Raw genomic sequence first — 18,770 nt, 5'->3', positions numbered from 1 at the left:
GCAGTGTGTAGTCTATCCCTTCTCCAGGTGATCATCCTGACCCAGGGATAGAACGACATTGCAGGTGGAGTCTTTACCAGCTGAGCTACCAGGGAAGCCCATGGATATGACAGCTGGACCATAAAGAATGTTGAGTGCTGAAGAATTGATGCTTTTGAACTGTGGTGCTGGAGAAGACTCTTGAGAGTCCCTTGGATTGCAAGGAGATCAAACCAGTCAATCCTAAAGTAAATCAACCCTTGGAAGGACTGATGCTGAAGCTGATGTTCCAATACTTTGGCCACCTGATGGGAAAAGCTGACTTATTGGAAAAGACCCTGATGCTTGGAAAGACAGGGCAGAAGGAGAAGGGGTCGACAGAGGACGAGATAGTTGGATGGCATTATTGACTCAATGGACATGAGTTTGAGCAGACCACGGGAGACAGTGAAGGTAGGAAAGCCTGGCATGCTGCAGTTCATGGGGTCACAGAGTCAGACACAACTTAGCAACTGAACAACAACAACATCATTTGCAACATATTGGATGGACCTAGAGATGATCATACTAAATGAAATAAGTCAGAAAGAGACACATACCATATGATATCACTTATTAATATATGTGGAATCTAAAATATGATATAAATGATCTTATCTATGAAACAGAAACAGACTAACAGACATAGAGAATACACTTGTGGTTGTGGAGAGGTGGGGAGTGGAGAAGGAAAAGATTGCCCATTTGAGATTAGCAGAAGAAGCTGTTATATATAGGATGGATAAACAGCAAAGTCCTACTGTATAGTATAGGGAACTATATTCAATATTTTGTGATAAACCATAATGGAAAAGAATATAAAAAAGAATATATACATATATTTAACTGAGTCACTGTTATACAGTGGAAATTAACAGAATATTGTAAATCAACTTTTTTCAATAAAATGAAAAAAAGCTTTTTAACCTAGAATTCTAGTTTTTAGCATGAAATGCAAATGATCCAGTCTTTACTTATTTTCAGGAATCTTTAAACATGGAGGCTAAACCCTTCAAATATTTATCTGATTATTAATATGATCAAGCCAAATTTAAAATAGTTATCAATGACTTTCCTTAAACCCTTTTCTTTACGTATAACAAAAAACAAATAAGAAACCAAACTTGAGATGATTATATCAATTATGCTTTTACAATCAGTGAGATGATTTGTTGCTAGTAAATTTAAAACTGGTACTACCACATTATAAGACTGTCACTTAACAGATTGATGGTTGCAGGCTGGCCTTTTTAAAGATCAAAATTTAAACTAGCTTAAGTTCTGGTCATTTTCTGCCAGGTCAACACTTACCATGACCTCAGTGACCAAATTGCTCATAAGCCTTTTGTCCAGGTCAAACCATGCTTTTCCACACCATTGATTTTTTAAGTAGGAAGTATGACATTCCAGCAGATGGAAGTGAAGTGGAAGTCACTCAGTCGTGTCCAACTCTGTGGCCCCATGGACTATATAGTCTATGGGATTCTCCAGGCCAGAATACTGGAGTGGGTAGCCTTTCCCTTCTCCAGGGAATCTTCCCAACCCAGGGATCAAACCCAGGTAACAATCTAAATGACGCACATACCATTATAAGTGTGTGAGCATATACATTTTAGGGCAGGATCTCAAAGAGGCCAACACAAACACATACTTTTCTAAACTTCGTCTGTTCACATTAACCCTTCATTTCAAAGCCACTTCTTTTTAAAAATTTTTTTATTTTATTTATTTATATTATTTGGCTGTGCTGGGTCTTGTTGTGGCATGTGGGATCTTTGCTTGAAGCATACAGGATCTTTTATACATATATAACTGAAACTTTTCATTAAAAAAATTTTATAGTTTGTGAGTGACAAAATGAACAGTGTGTAATGTGGTGTGACCAAAACTATGTTTTAAAAGTTCATTCATACACAGAGTTTAAATCTCAGGTGAAAAAATAAAAAATAAAAAACAGCCACTTAATAGTGTCAAATTTTTATCCCATTACACGTGAATATTGTGTCAGATTTGATTAATTTGTCTTACAGCAAGATCTGTAGCTGTGGCATGTGAACATGCAGCATGTAAGATCTAGTTCCCTGATTAGGGATTAAACTCAGGCCCTCTGCCTTGGGAGCTCAGTCTTAGCCACTGCACCCCCAGGGAAGTCCCCCAAAGCCACTTCTAATTTTGAGGCAATGTGGGTCTTGGAGCCAAGAGAATATGGGCTTTAAATCCCAGCTTATTCAGTGACCTTCAACAAGTTGGTAACATCCTTGTGTTCTCATGTTCATGATGAGATTAAAGGGAAGTCCTGGTCAAGATGGTCAAGCTCTGTAGGCATTAGCTTCCTTCCTGCCTAGAGTGTCATACCCTGGGTCATCCTTGGCTATTGTGGGACTCACCAAGAACTCCCAAATCTGCAGCCAACTTCTCCAGACTATAGAACCCAAGCGAACTTTCTTCAGCGTCCAAAGGACAAGTTGCCTTTCTTTTCCCTTCGATTTGGCAGAAGCTAGGAAAGAGCAATATTGTTGGATCTGCAGGATCAGCTCTACTCAGAAAGGAGTTATTTCCCTCCTCAGAAGAGATGCTGGCTGGGACACATTGAAACAAACTCTGTGGGGCCCGCCTCATTGCAAATCTCTTCTGTGTCTTTCCTTTCTTTTTTGTAGAAAATAGACTTCATTCAGCTTCCCTGGTGGCTCAGACAGTAAAGAATTCACCTGCAGTGCGGGAGACCTAGGTTCAATCCCTGGTTGGAAAGATTCCTTGGAGGAGGGCCTGGCAACTCACTCCAGTATTCTTGCCTGGAGAATCCCGTGGATAGAGGAGCCTGGTGGGCTACAGTCCATGGGGTTGTAAAGAGTCAGACATGACTGAGCGACTGGAAATCATCAGTAAGTTCAGGGGTTTTGAGCATGAACGACCCATTCTCCTTGCTTGGCACTGCAATAAAGCTTTCTCTGCTCCAAACTCTGATGTTTCCATTTATTTGGTCTCACCATCATAAAATAAAAGTCATAGTTTATGGCAAGACAAGGGAAATTTAAACAAAAATTCTTTGCCTTTTGGCCTTCCCCTCCACCTCCCTCCCCACCACACTGTGTATATGTGTGCATACTTCTGATTCAGTGAAACTTCTGATTCAATGAAACTATGAGCCATGTGGTGTAGGGCCACCCAAGATGGACGGGTCATAATGAAGAGTTCTGACAAAATGTGGTCCACTGGAGAAGGGCATGGCAAACCACTTCAGTATTCTTGCCTTGAGAACCTCATCAACAGTATGAAAAGGCAAAAAGATATGACACTGAAATATGAACTCCCCAGGTCAGTAAGTGCTCCATATGCTACTGGAGAAGAGTAGAAAAATAACTCCAAAAAGAATGAAGAGACGGAGCCAAGGTGAAAACAATGCCCAGTTGTGGATGTGACTGGTGATGGAAGTAAAGTCCAATGCTATAAAGAACAATATTGCAGAGGAATCTGAAATGGTAGGTCCATGAATCAAGGTCAATTGGAAGTGGTCAAACAGGAGATGGCAAGAGTGAACATCAACATTTTAGGAATCAGTGAACTAAAATGGACTGGAATGGGTGAATTTAATTCAGATGGCCATCATATCTACTTCTGTGAGCAAGAATCCCTTAGAAGATATGGAGTAACTCTCATATTCAATAAAAGAGTCTGAAATGCAGTACTTGGGTGCAACCTCAAAAATGACAGGATGATCTCTGTTCGTTTCCAAGGCAAAACCATTCAATAACACAGTAATCCGAGTCTATGCCCCAACCACTAATGCCAAAGAAGCTGAAGTTGAACAGTTCTCTGAAGACCTATAAGATCTTCCAGACTAATGCCAAAAAAAGATGTCCTTTTCATCATAGGGGACTGGAATGCAAAAGTAGGAAGTCAAGAGATACACGGAATAACAGGCAAGTTTGACCTTAGAATACAAAATGAAGCAGGGAAAGTCTAACAGAGTTTTGTCAAGAGAATGCACTGGTCATAGCCAACAGCCTCTTCCAACAACACAAGAATTGACTCTACACATGGACATCACCAGATAGTCAATACTGAAATCAGATTGATTATATTCTTTGCAGCTAAAGATGGAGAAGCTCTATACAGTCAGCAAAAACAAGACCAGGAGCTGACTGTCGCTCAGATCATGAACTCCTTATTGACAAATTCAGACTGAAATTGAAGAAAGAAGGGAAAACCACTAGATGATTCGTGTATGACCTAAATCAAATCCCTTATAATTATACAGTGGAAGTGACAAATAGTTTCAAGGGATTAGATTTGATAGACAGACTGCCTGAAGAACTATGGATGGAGGTTTGTGACATTGTACAGGAGGCAGTGGTCAAGATCATCACCAAGAAAAAGAAATGCAAAAAGGCAAAGTGGTTGTCTGAGGAGGCCTTACAAATAGCTGAGAAGAGAAGAGAAGCGAAAGGCAAAGGAGAAAAGGAAAGATATATCCATCTGAATGCAGAGTTCCAAATAATAGCAAGTATCCATCTGAATGCAGAGTTCCAAATAATAGCAAGGAGAGATAGGAAAGCCTTCCTAAGTGAACAATGAAAAGAAATAGAGGAAGAAATAGAATGAGAAAGACTAGAGATCTCTTCAAGAAAATTTAGAGATATCAAGGGAACATTTTATGCAAAGATGGGCACATTAAAGGACAGAAATGGTATGGGCCTAACAGAAGCAGAAGATATTAAGAAGAGGTGGCAAGAATACACAGAACTATACAAAAAAGATCTTAGCAACCCAGATAACCACGATGGTGTGATCCCTCACCTAGAGCCAGATATCCTGTAGTGTGAAGTCAAGTGGGCCTTAGGAAGCATCACTACAAGCAAAGCTAGTGGAGGTGATGAAGTTCCAGCAGAGCTATTTCAAATCCTAAAAGATGATGCTGTGAAAGTGATGCACTCAATATGCCAGCAAATTTGGAAAATTCAGCAGTAGCGACAGGACTGAAAAAGGTCAGTTTTCATTCCAATCCCAAGGAAAGGCAATGCCAAAGAATGTTCAAAGTACTGCGCAATTGCCCTCATCTCACATGTTAGCAAAGTAATGCTCAAAATTCTCCAAGCCAGGCTCAATAGTACGTGAACTGAGAACTTTCAGATGTTCAAGCTGGATTTAGAAAAAGCAGAGGAACAAGAGATCAAATTGCCAACATCTATTGGATCATTGATAAAGCAAGAGAGTTCCAGAAAAACATCTATTTCTGCTTCATTGACTACACTAAAGCCTTTGATTGTGTGGATCACAAAAAAACATGGAAAATTCTGAAAGAGATGGGAATACCAGACCACCTTACCTGCCTCTTGAGAAATCTGTATGCAAGTCAAGAAGCAACATGGATGCTTCATCAAGCATCAGACATGGAACAACAAACTGGTTCCAAATTGGGAAAGGAATTCGTAAAGGCTGTATATTGTCACCCTGTTTATTTAACTTATATACAGAGTACATCATTCAAAATGTCAGGCTGGATGAAGTACAAACTGGAATCAAGACTGCCAGGAGAAATATAAATAACTTCAGATATGCACATGACACCACCCTTATGGCAGAAAGCAAAGAGGAACTAAAGAGCCTTTTGATGAAAGTGAAAGAGAAGAATGAAAAAGCTGGCTTAAAACTCAACAGTCAAAAAACTAAGATCACGGCATCCAGTCCCATCACTTCATGGCAAATAGATGGGGAAACAATGGACACAGTGACAGACTTTATTTTCTTGGGCTCCAAAATCACTGCAGACGGTGACTGCAGCCATGAAATTAAAAGACGCTTGCTCCTTGAAAGAAAAGCTATGACCAACCTAGAGAGCATATTAAAAAGCAGAGACGTTACTTTGCCAAGCAAGGTCTGTCTAGTCAAAGCTATGGTTTTCCAGTAGTCATATATGGTTGTGAGAGTTGGACTATAAAGAAATCTGAGTGCCAAAGAATTTATGGTTTTGAACTGCGGTGTTGGAGAAGACTCTTGAGAGTCCCTTGGACTGAAAGGAGATCCAACCAGTCCACCCTAAAGAAAATCAGTCCTAAATATTCATTGGAAGGACTGATGCTGAAGCTGAAGCTCCAATACTTCGGCTACCTGATGGGAAAAACTGACTCACTGGAAAAGACCCTGATGCTGGGAAAGATCGAAGGCAGGAGGAGAAGGGGATGACAGAGGATGAGATGGTTGGATGGCATCACCGACTTGATGAACATGAGTTTGAGCAAGCTCTGGGAGTTGGTGATGGACAGGGAACCCTGTTGCAGTCCATGGGGTTGCAAAGAGTGGGACACCACTGAGCGACTGAACTGAACTGAAGTGAAAGCTTGGACTCTGCCCCAATTCTCTCTGGAATCTCCTCTGCTCAAGTCCCTACATGAATAGCTTAAAAATTCCCCAATTTTGCCGTTCAAGGAGACACTGCTTTGAGAAAGATCTCCACTGTTGTCCTTATTTGCTTTAAGTAATTATAAATCCTTTCTTCTCCTGATATTTGGCTTGGTTGTTTCTCTTGGCTGTATGCCCACAAAGAGGTGAATTCGATTTTCAGGTGACACTACGAGATCTCTTGGGTTGTACTTTAGACACTCTTAGAATATCAAATCTCATCCTACCACCTCTAACAAATAGGGAATCTAACAGAATTCAGAGGCTGTATAGCTTTGATTCTATTACCAACAATCAATGGCTAGTTCTGGGTTTCCAGTTTGGTGCTCTGCTGTACTAACTAGCCTCTCTATTCCAGAAATCCCTAGCACACTTATCTTTCTTCTGGGAAACAGACTGCAAATAAGAATTAATGTGTTGTCTGGATCCAGTACCTTTCTGGAACCAGAACCAAACATTAAAAAAGGAGTCGTGGGACTTCCCTGGTGGTCCAGTGGTTAAGACTCCATGCTGCCATTGCAAGGAGCACAGGTTCAATCCCTGGTGGACAGCTAGGCTCACACAGGCCACGCAGTACAGCCAAAATAAATAAACAAAATTAAAATTTTTAAAAATAGGAGCTGTGAGGCAGGATATAAATTCAATCCTATTTGGTTTAATCCTCTGTGAAATGGGTTGGATGATAAGTGAATACAGCTAATGTAAATAAGGGCTTCCCAGGTGGTACAATGATAAAGATTCTGCCTTCCAGTGCAGGAAACACAGGTTTGATGGTTCAATCCCTGATTGGGAAGATTCCCTGGAATAGGAAATGGCAACCCTCCAATATTCTTGCCTGGAGAATCCCATGGACAGAGGGGCCTGGCAGGCTACAGTCCCTAGGGTTACAAAGAGTTGGACACAACTGAAGTGACTTAGCATGAATGCACACAATATAAATAAATAGAGCCTCTGTTAGCCTCTAGGATCTCATACAATGGTAGATAATGGATAAATTTCTACAGAAATCATGAAAAAGAAGTCTCAGACAAGGAGTCACAGCATAACGTACAGAAAAGTAAGACAGTATTGGAGACAGGTGAAGGATTTCACGAATACACATTTGAAGAACACTGATTACAATAGTCAGAAGGCGGCTTTGCAATACTCAACAGGCTTAACAAAAGATGTTTCCACACACTTGAAACAGTCACCCTGACTCCATTCCCTGTTTTCTTCTCTAAGAAATTTGCTCTAAAAGCCATCAGATCAGATCAGTCGCTCAGTCGTGTCCAACTTTTGGGACCCCATGAATCGCAGCACGCCAGTCCATCACCAACTCCTGGAGTTCACTAAGACTCACGTCCATCGAGTCAGTGATGCCATCCAGCCATCTCATCCTCTGTCATCCCCTTCTCCTCCTGCCCCCAATCCCTCCCAGCATCAGAGTCTTTTCCAATGAGTCAACTCTTCGCATGAGGTGGCCAAAGTATTGGAGTTTCAGCTTTAGCATCATTCCTTCCAAAGAAATCCCAGGGCTGATCTGCTTCAGAATGGACTGGTTGGATCTCCTTGCAGTCCAAGGGACTCTCAAGAGTCTTCTCCAACACCACAGTTCAAAAGCATCAATTCTTTGGCACTCAGCCTTCTTCACAGTCCAACTCTCACATCCATACATGACCACAGGAAAAACCATAGCCTTGACTAGACGAACCTTTGTTGGCAAAGTAATGTCTCTGCTTTTCAATATGCTGTCTAGGTTGGTCATAACTTTCCTTCCAAGGAGTAAGCGTCTTTTAATTTCATGGCTGCAGTCACCATCTGCAGTGATTTTGGAGCCCAGAAAAATAAAGTCTGACACTGTTTCCACTGTTTCCCCATCTATTTCCCATGAAGTGGTGGGACCGGATGCCATGGGAATAACTAAAAAGAAAGCACTGCAAGGCAAAATTCAAAGCCATGCCCTGATCTCTAACACTTTACCCTCCACAAAGATGTCCGATACTAGCCAGAGAAACCAGGGAAGAAAGAACTTATGAGGACTTCTCTGGCAGTCCAGTGATTAACAACCCATAAACTCCCAATATAGGGGCACAGGTTTAATCCTTGGATGGGGAACTAAGATCCCACATGCCATGGGTTGTGACCAAAAACAACCTCCCCACCAAAAAACCACAAACAATCAGAAAAATAAAGCGCTTATGATCACATGTCCCCACTAATTTGAGGGTGAGGTGATAAGTAAATTATCAGGGCTTACTACCTTTAGGAAAAACAATCATTAATTCCTTCTTATGAATTAGAAACAGAGAAGAAATGAGATTCAGATTACAGGTAGCAGAATATGCCACCCCAAGATATGCCACTTTTTCATATTGAATATTTTGAAATGAAGGTCATGGGAAAGCAGAAAAGCCCTGCCCTCCCCCAGAGCAGGACATAATTTTGTAAACATGTCCCTGCTCTCCCTGTACCAGGTTGGACAGAAATTAGGGACACAACTCTGAACTCCTATCAGTCTAGAGATGGCACCAGAAGAATTTACATAACAAACTTTACTAACTCGTTCTTATTTACCATTAGTTCCTGCATGTATTTATCTTCCCAAAATTTGTCACCCCTGGAATCACAAAGCCCTTTGTCTTATCACTTCTCTACAGAATTATTACTCTTTGCTCAGGTGCCATATAACTTCCTTTTTTTTTCTTTCTTCTTCTTTTAAAAAAATTTTGGCCACACCTGGTGGCATGTGGGATCTTAGTTCCCCAACCAGGGATCAAATCCATGCCCCCTGCATTGGAAGTCGAATCTCAACCACTGGCCCACCAGGGAAGTTCCCTCAGCTCAGGTTCTAACCACTCTGAGACACTCATCGCTGAATGCTCCTGAGTGTATTCACCATGCATGTGTTAACAAGCTTCTGTTTGTTGTCTTGTTACGCTGTCTCTTGGTATAATTTACAGGGTCCCAACCAATGAAACTAAGAAAGGTAGAGAAATAATATTTTTTTCCTTGCCTATACGGTTTCTGTCAGTATGAATCTGATTTAGCTTGAGAAGTTCCAGGCATCCCTGCTTAGTGTGAGAAAGGGAGGATAAAATCCTACCATAGGTTGGGAGATCTTACAGACACACTGGAACCTTAGAATTGCTGTTCAGTCACTCAGTCATTTCTGACTCTTTGCAACCCCACAGGCTGTAAGCCTGCCAGGCTCCTCTGTCCATGGGGTTCTCCAGGCAATAACACTGGAGTGGGTTGCCATTTCCTTCTCCAGGGGATGTTCCCAACAGAGGGATCAAACCTGCATCTCCTGTGTTGGCAGGCTGATTCTTTACCACTGAGCCACCTGGGAAGCCCAGAATGGTACAGTCCAAAATGGCTAAAATACTTGATTTTATGTTATTATTATTATTATTAGGCATGGTTAAAAGAAAAAAAAAAAAAAGGACCACCTGCTCTCAATTTGCAGATGGAGAAACCCAAGCCCAGGTCAGATAATGTGGAAGAGGAGCCAGAGCAGCCCCCAGTCCCCCAGACTTCCGGAAGCTCCGGCCCGATCAAAAGTGCCCCTGATCAGGGACTTCCCTGGTGAGCCAATGTCTAAGACTCCATGCCCCCAATACAGGGGGTCTGGGATCCATCCCTGATCAGGGAACACGTCCCACCTGCCCCAACTAAGACTTTGAATGCTGCAACTAAAGATCTCACATCTTGCAACTAAGCTTCAGAGCAGCCAAATTAAAAAATAAAGTTCAAAGAAGATGCCCTATCTCCTTTCACCATTCCGATAGCCTTCTCAAGTTCTGCTGGCTGGTAGGGTAGCCAACTTCCACTTGTGTCCGTTGAACATTAGAAACATGGCTAGTCCTGGCTTGAGGCTTAAAATGAACTCCTATTTAACAACAGCAACACAAAAAGGTGCCTCTGATTGCTGTTATTTAGTCAGAAGCGCTAGGCATGAGCAGGTGCTCAGAACCACCAACGCTGACGAATTAAATCACCAGCAGGAGGAACTGAGCATCAGTACCAAAGGGAAGCATTCTACCGTCACGGCAGGAAAGAAACTTAGCGGATCCCGCCGCCCCTCTACATCCCCTGAGGCCCCTCCCATACTTCCTCCCTGCCAGGCAGGGGAAAGTGGAAGCAAACCCTCCAAGCACCGACCCACAGTCCTCCTGGCTGGAATTGGGCCCCGGGGTTGGGGTGAAGAGGTAGCGGCCTCTAAAGGGTCTGGGTTTATTAACCCCCGCCTTTCGATGAGAAGAGGAAACCAGAAAACTAAAGATTTCAAACGTGTCTCCAGAACTCTAACCCGCACGAGAGCCGCCGGAGGTCGCGGGAGGGGCGGGGGGCGAGGGCGGGGCCGGAGGCCAGGCTCGGGACGGTACTCTGGGGCCCCGGAATCTGCGTCCCGGAGATCTCCAGGGGGCGCTGATGCTGCGGGCCGGGACCTCCCCTGGACTCGGGGATTCCCTCAGCCCGTTGCCCAGAAATCCGCGTTAAAGCGGCCACGGGGCGAGGATCTACCGGGAGGGGCTTCGGGTCGGGGCGCCTCCCCGACACCCATGGGGAACCCCATCGTGTCCCCGACTCTCCCTGCGAGGTGGCCTACGCCACCGTCGCCCCCACCTGCTTGGGAGTCCGCGATGGGACAGGAGCCGTTGCCGCGTGGACCGGGCACTGGCGGACAGAGGAGAGGACAGACAGACTGGCGAACTGGGAGAGGAAGGATGGGAGGGACCAGGAGACGGCCAGACGCGTGGAGAACAGGGGGATGCGGGAGACTAAAGGATGGGGGGACAGGCGGCTGGACTGAAGGACTGGCAGACGGACGGAGGTGGGAGACCGACGACAGTCAGACGGACGTTCAGGGGGACAGAGGATAGACGAAGGTGGGGAAGTGGGGGACCCGGAGAACCCGTAGTAAGACTCGGGGGACGCACGGGTGCAGGTGAGGGGACGCAGGGAGTCGGACCAGCATGCCAGCCCGGCGGCCTCCGCCCCGAACTGGACGCGCGGCCGAGCGGAGGCCCCGCACGGCCCCTCCCGCCTACCTAGGGCCCGCATGTAGCCCTCGACGTTGTCGCTGCTGAGCAGGTTCCAGGTGCCGCTGAAGTTGGAAGGCATGGCGGGGCTGAGGACAGCACTGGCCGGGGGCAGTGGGGACTGGGAGACCTATGTCTGGCCGGGGAGGCGGGACCAGCAGGACCTCGAGGGGACAGAGCGGGGAGGGGCCATGCGGGGAGCGCTGGGCACAGGCCTCCTGCAAATCCGGTCCACTTCCAGCCTCCTTGTCCACGCGCTCCTGTCCTCTTCTGCTTTAACTCCAAAGTGGACATACCCCACACCAAGATCAGAGCTACACTTTTTTCTCTGCCTACATGTTAATATGCCTTTCCCAGGTGGCTCAGTGGTAAAGACTCCACCAGCAATGCAGGAGACACAGGAGACACGAGTTAAATCCCTGGGTTGGGAAGATCCCCTGGAGAAAGAAATGGCAACCCACTCTAGTATCCTCGCCTGGGAAAGCCATTGACAGAGGAGCTTGGCAGGCTCCAGTCCGTGGGGTTGCATAGTTGGATATGACTGAGCCCACGCATACACATTAATAACCAAGAGATCTCCTTCAAATACATGGCATGGATTGCTGGGTCAGCTGCAAATAATATACCAATAAATCCAGTGCTAGTGGTCTCAATAAATAGGCGGTTATCTTCCTTACCTATCAAGCTGTCCTGGGATAAGTGGCAACTCCATGACATAGAAGTGGCATCTCTGGACTTCCTTGGTGGTCCAGTGGTTAAAACTCCACCTGCCATAAAAGGGGACATGGGTTCCCTCCCTGGTCCGGGAAGATTCCATATGCCATGAGCCATTAAGCAGGTGTGCCACAACTACTGGGCCCCAACCCTAAAGACCATGCTCTGCAACAAGAGAAGCCACCACAAGGAGAAGCCCACACCCCGCAACTAGAGAGTAGTCCCCCGTTCCGGAACTAGAGAAAAGCCTGAGCACAGCAAGGAAGACCCAGCACAGCCAGAAAACTTATTAATTAAAAATGTTACATATAAAAAAAAGTGGCATCTCTGTATTCTCCTGGCCTTTCATCCCTGTTGGTTACCTCACTGTCATGAGTTGGCTGCTGGAACATCCACATTCAAGGTGGGAAAGAAGAGGCAGAGAACCACCTGCCATTGTCCCTTCACCAGATTCCGGTTTACACTCATTGGCCAAAACCATGTCATAGGCTACTTCTAATTGCAAGGGAACCTGGGAAATCTAGTATCTAGTCTTCAGTCTTGACAGTAGAGAAAGGCAAAAGAGGTGGGTGTTGGGGGTATGGGGTAACCTATAACGTTAGCCCTAAATACCATCTCTATAGGCTGGCTCCAAGACTTACCTGTTCTTTTTTTTTTCTTTAAAGAAAAAATAATATTTATTTGCAGTATAAACAAAGTTCTGTTGCTGGCTCGGGAGATGTGTGTGTGTGTGTGTGTATAGGGTCACAAATTATCCTTCATAAAACCTAAAGCAAAACTGGCCACCCTGTTGGCATACTCTCATTTACACAAATCTGATATGTTTTTCTGGGTTTTTCTTTTTAAAGGTAAAAAAGAGAGAGAGAAAGAGAACCATGTACATAGTATGGAAGCTTTTTGTCAATTTCTCAACCGTGGCAAGAATTTCATCTGCTGCCTTGAAGAATCTCTGAAAACCAGCCCTGTGAGGTAAGATGCAGTTGGGCAGAGTTTCCGCGGCCTCCCTCACATGCTGAGTGCTAGCTCGCTCAGGGACCCTCCCCCGGCCTCACGCAGTCCCACCACCTGGGAAAACGGAGTTTGGAGAAGGAACAAAACTGGAGGAGGGTAACGGAATCTGTGGCTTTGTTCTGTGGACACGGGGCATTTCTTTTTTTTGTTTAATTTTTATTGCTGTAGAGTTGATTTACAGCGTTGTGTTAGTTTTAGGTGTACAGCTTATCTGTCCATTTCTGATCTCTCACATGAGTGCCAGACTCAAGTACATTAATAGCCAACACCTATTGAGTGATTACTATGTGTATTATCATTTATCACAAAATCCTACCTCTCCAATAGTTACTTTATTTATCTCCATTTGAAAAAGACAAAACCTGAGACAAAGAGAGGTTAAGTGACTTACCCAAGGTCATACAGTTGGTGGAAGAGTCTGGTTTCAATCTCAGATAGCTCGACTACCAAGTTCATGTGTCACCTCTCACCACTTAAGGTGCCTCTTGGATATCCTAAAGGTACTCAAATGTAATATATCCAAAGCAGAAAGCATAACATAAAATTATTCCTTGGCTTTCCTCATCTCTATAAATTGTACCACTAGTCACCTGTTAAATCCAAAGCCAGGTAAACACTGGATTTTTCCCTTTTCTACTCACCCATATCCAATCCACCAGCAAATCCTGTTGGTTCTTCCAACCTAACCCAAGCCACCATCATGTCTTGCCTCCTCCCTGGGCTTGTTGCTTCTACTCTTATCCAACCAAACTATTTTCCATTCTGCAGCCAAGAAAGCTTTTCAGAAATATAATTCAGATTTCATTACTCCCAAGATTCAAATGCTTCAGTGTGTAAATATTTGAATCTCTCTAAAAATCTGAGTCACTTTTTCAGAGCAACCTTCCGGTATACAATTACTCTGCATCACAACTCTGCTTATATCCTTTGTAATTATCATAGTCCATAATTATCTTTTTTTTTTTGCTTTATTTACTGACTACTGTGCTTGCTTCAGCAGCACATATACTAAAATATTTACTGACTACCTTTTTCATTAAAATGTCAAGAGTAGAGACTGTGTTCATATTATTCACCTCTACAGTATCCCCAGTGCCTAGCATGCCTGGCAAGTGATTATTAAATGTTTGTTGAATGAATGGCTATGAACTTTCCAGAGGAAAGATGCTATTTTTATTGAGGAAACCAGGGGCATAAGGCAAGGAAGTGCTTCCCTGGTGGCTCAGACAGTAAAGAATCTGCCTGCAAGGCAGGAGACCCAGGTTCGATCCTTGGGTCAGGAAGATCCCCTGGAGAAGGGAATGGCTACCCACTCCAGTATTCTTGCCTGGAGAACTCCATGGACAGAGGAGCCTGGCGGGCTACAGTCCATGGGGTCGCAAAGAGTCAGACATGACTGAGCGCCTAACACTTTCACATAGTGACATTCAGTTCAGCAGCTCAGCCGTGTCCGACTCTTTGTGACCCCATGGACTGCAGCACGCCAGGCTTCCCTGTTCATCACCAACTCCTGGAGCTTGCTCAAACTCATGTCGATTGAGTCAGTGATGCCATCCAACCATCTCATCCTCTGTCGTCCCCTTCTCCTCCCGCCTTCAATCTTTCCCAGCATCAGGGTCTTTTCCAATGAGTCAGTTCTTCGCATCAGGTGGCCAAAGTATTGGAGCTTCAGCTTTAGCATCAGTCCTTCCAATGAATATTCAGGACTGATTTCCTTTAGGATGGACTGGTTTGATTTCGTTGCTGTCCAAGGGACTCTTAAGATTCTTCTCCAACACCACAGTTCAAAAGCATCAATTCTTTGGCATTCAGCGTTCTTTATAGCCCAACTCTCACATTCATGCATGACTACTGGAAAAACCATAGCTTTGACTAGAGGGAATTTTGTTGGCAAAGTAACGTGTCTGCTTTTTAGTATGCTGTCTAGGTTGGTCATAGCTTTTCTTCCATGGAGCGTCTTTTAATTTCATGGCTGCAGTCACCATCCGCAGTGATTTTGGAGTCCAAGAAAATAAAGTCTGTCACTGTTTCCATTGTTTCCCCATCTATTTGCCATGAAGTGATGGGACCAGATGCCATGATCTTAGTTTTCTGAATGTTGAGTTTTAAGTCAACTTTTTCACTCTCCTCTTTCATCAAGAGGCTCTTTAGTTCTTCCTCGATTTCTGCCATAAGGTGGTGTCGTCTGCATATCTGAGGTTATTGATATTTCTCCCAGCAATCTTGATTCCAACTTGTGCTTCTTCCAGCCCAGTGTTTCTCATGATGTACTCTGCATAGAAGTTAAATAAGCAGGGTGACAATATACAGCCTTGACAAACTCCTTTTCCTATTTGGAACCAGTCTGTTGTTCCATGTCCAGTTCTAACTGTTGCTTCTTGACCTGCATACAGATTCCTCAGGAAGCAGGTGAGGTGGTCTGGTATTCCCATCTTTTTCAGAATTTTCCAGTCTGTTGTGATCCACACAGTCAAAGGCTTTGGTGTAGTCAATAAAGAAGATGTTTTGCTGGAACTCTTTTGCTTTTTCTATGATCCAGCGGATGTTGGCAATTTGATCTCTGGTTCCTCTGCCTTCTCTAAATCCAGCTTGAACATCTGGAAGTTCACGGTTCATGTACTGTTGAAGCCTGACTTGCAGGGTTTTGAGCATTACTTTGCTAGCGTGTGAGATGAGTGCAATTGTGCGATAGTATCAACATTGTTTGGCATTGCCTTTCTTTGGGATTGGAATGAAGACTGACCTTTTTCAGTCCTGTGGCCACTGCTGAATTTTCTAAATTTGCTGGCACATTGAGTGCATCACTTCCATAGCATCATCTTTTAGGATTTGCAACTTGAATTCCATCACCTCCATTAGCTTTGTTTGTAGTGATGCTTCCTAAGGCCCATAGTGACACTGCATTACTCAGAATGAGGCTATTGATTCTCATAAGTACAAAACATTGATTCCTTTGGTGGAATATGATGGGATGATATCAACTCCTGGGATTAGATAAACTTTACCACTTTAAGGGCATAGACCTATGAACTCTGACCAGATTTCTGGAGCATGAAACCTATTTAAATTCCAGATAACTAAGGGAACAGGACATGGAGAAATCATATTTCCTTCCTATCCTTAAAATCTTATTGTTCTAAATGTTGGCCTGAAAATGAAATTCACAGGAATAACTAATAATAGTGTCAGCAATTGCGCTGGTTGGTATGGCTCTTGGCCAATTTGGACAAGGACCATCTATTATGGGTAGGGTTGAATGGATGTTGGAGTAGATTGGACATAGATTGGACTTGCCCATGGGAGGAGAAATCTTCTCCTCTACAATTCCAAGATCTTTCTTCCTGACTAGGACCAAAGCTATGTCTGGAAAGGAAAGACAAATGTTACTTGGCCAAATTTGTGCTTTCTTTCCTTCCATTTGATACTGGCAAAGTGAACCATAAAATTAAGAGCCAAGATGCAGTCCTACACTTGTGGACGAGCAGTGCTTTCTCCTAGACAGTGATGAGCGGGAATGATGAGGGGGCATTTGTAGTGGAGGCATTTTTCTGGCATTCGATGGAATCTGATACTGGTCCAGGAAAGAATGGTGCATAAAGACATAAAATAAACTTCCCCTCATCTCTACCTCTCCTCCTAACGCAAGGAGGCAGCACCATCAGGGAGCTTGGTCCCATTTTGGGGATAAGACTTAGATACACAGGGGATTTATTATACTTCTTTTTGGCTGTGCTGGGTCTTCGTTGCTGCATGGGCTTTGCTCTAGTTGCAATGAGTGGGGCCCACTCTAGTTGTGGAGCACGGGCTTCTCACTGAGGTGGCTTCTCTTGTTGCAGAGCAGGGGCTCTAGGTGCATGGGCTTCAGTAGTTGGTGCACATGGGCTCAGTAGTTGTGGCGCATGGGCTTAGCTGCTCCAAGGCATGTGGGATCTTCCCAGACTGGGGATCATACCCATGTTTCCTGCATTAGCAGGAGGGTTCTTTATCACCAGGGCTTCCCTGGTGGCTCAGAGGTTAAAGTGTCTGCCTGCAATGCAGGAGACCTGGGTTCGATCCCTGGGTCAGGAAGATCCCCTGGAGAAGGAAATGGCAACCCACTCCAGTATTCTTGCATGGAGAATCCCATGGAGGGAGGAGCCTGGTAGGCTACAATCCATGGGGTTGCAGAGTCAGACACAACTGAGCTACTTCACTTGGGAAGCCCCCATTATACTTTTATCACTAATTCTGTTTGAAAATTTCCCTAACACTTTTAAAACATGTCATTGTTGTCATGTTACCCACTGGTCTGGAAAAACTTGGGCACTTCACTTGATTTGGGAAACACTGTCTGCTGCATTATTGACTGATAAGGCACTTGAGGCAGACATGGATCTGAATCTCAGCACTGAAACCAAGGTGATTTCCTGAGTGGAGTGGGGGGCATTGTCCCAGAGGAGGAGTCCAACAGAGACAGGAATTCCCCACCATGTGCTGGTGCTACTGTAACAGGTCAAAAACTGTATGTGGACCCCACCAAGCTTCCCTCCTTATGAGCCCCACATCCCACCCCACACACTTGACTTCAGTCGGGCTGGCTCCATGAATGGGCTTCTCCATACCTCCTCTCAGGTTGTTCCTCCCATAAGGTTGCTGGAAGTGGCAAAAAATAAACTAGAAACAGGATTCGTCAAGTTTCAGATACATGACAAATAACTTGTAGTATTTATTAGGCTTTCCTGGTGGCTCAGTGGTAAAGCATTTGCCTGCAATGCAGGAGACCCAGGTTCAACACCCCCGGTTGGGAAGATCCCCTGGAGAAGGTCATGGCAACCCACTCCAGTATTCTTGCCTGGAGAACCCCATGGACAGAGGAGCCTGGCGGGCTACAGTTCGTAGGGTTGAAAAGAGTTGGACACGACTGAAGCAACTTAGCAGCAGCAGCAGAATATAAACAAAAAAACAACCACCCCTACCAGCATCAAACAATACACCAGTTCAGCACAATTCCTAAACTAAATTCACATTATAAGATCCAAACATGAGACATGATAGAGAATAAACAATGGCATTTCCCCCTCTTCCTCAATGAAAGCCACAACAGTTACTAATATTTATTTCCTTGTGAAATTCATTGTCCTAGTTTCATTATCCAAGGAGGAAGCTGTGTCCTTAAAGGAGACCTCGAAACATGCTATTATGCTGTGGCATTAGCAGCATCCTGGTACAGGGACAAAAAGCCAAGCAGCTCCTTCTATGTACAAAGTTGCTGATCCATAAATACCACAACAATAGGACCATTTCACTGTTACCAGGTCTCCTGGGAGGGTCCCTATGAGCCTTACCCAGCCGGCCCTGAGGTCAATACGCTCAGCAGACTATGGGCACATCTAGGTGAAAAGGCTTCATAGTAGAAAAGAAGTTTCTAGCACTGGAATCTTCCTGCAGTTCAGACATACTTCAGATAAACTTGTGTAGTTTTCCAGAAGAAATCAAAATTAAATTTTGATAACTTCATTGACTTCTAGCAATAGTTCTATTGCTATTTTTCAGTATTGCTCCAACTTTTAAACTCTAAAAAGCTGAGGAGCAGGGGAACGAACCTCATTTCTATGATCTGAGGTT

The 18,770-nt window shown here is 44.3% G+C and overlaps 1 protein-coding gene across 4 annotated transcripts in view; it reads right to left on the bottom strand.

Annotated features, from left to right (window-relative positions):
* The window catches only part of RBP7 (retinol binding protein 7), a 47,601-nt gene extending 35,998 nt beyond the window's left edge, over nucleotides 1-11,603 (bottom strand). For all 4 annotated transcript variants that reach the window (XM_070385213.1, XM_070385215.1, XM_005892710.2 and 1 more), the window contains exon 1: nucleotides 11,451-11,603. In XM_070385213.1, coding sequence (XP_070241314.1) covers nucleotides 11,451-11,523 — 73 coding nt within the window. In that variant the 5' untranslated portion in view covers nucleotides 11,524-11,603. The remainder of the gene's footprint in view (nucleotides 1-11,450) is intronic.
* Nucleotides 11,604-18,770: the final 7,167 nt, after the last annotated feature.

Source organism: Bos mutus, chromosome 16, assembly GCF_027580195.1.
Source record: "Bos mutus isolate GX-2022 chromosome 16, NWIPB_WYAK_1.1, whole genome shotgun sequence".
Classification (NCBI taxonomy): domain Eukaryota; kingdom Metazoa; phylum Chordata; class Mammalia; order Artiodactyla; family Bovidae; genus Bos; species Bos mutus.
This window is presented reverse-complemented; position numbering and strand designations above follow the sequence as displayed.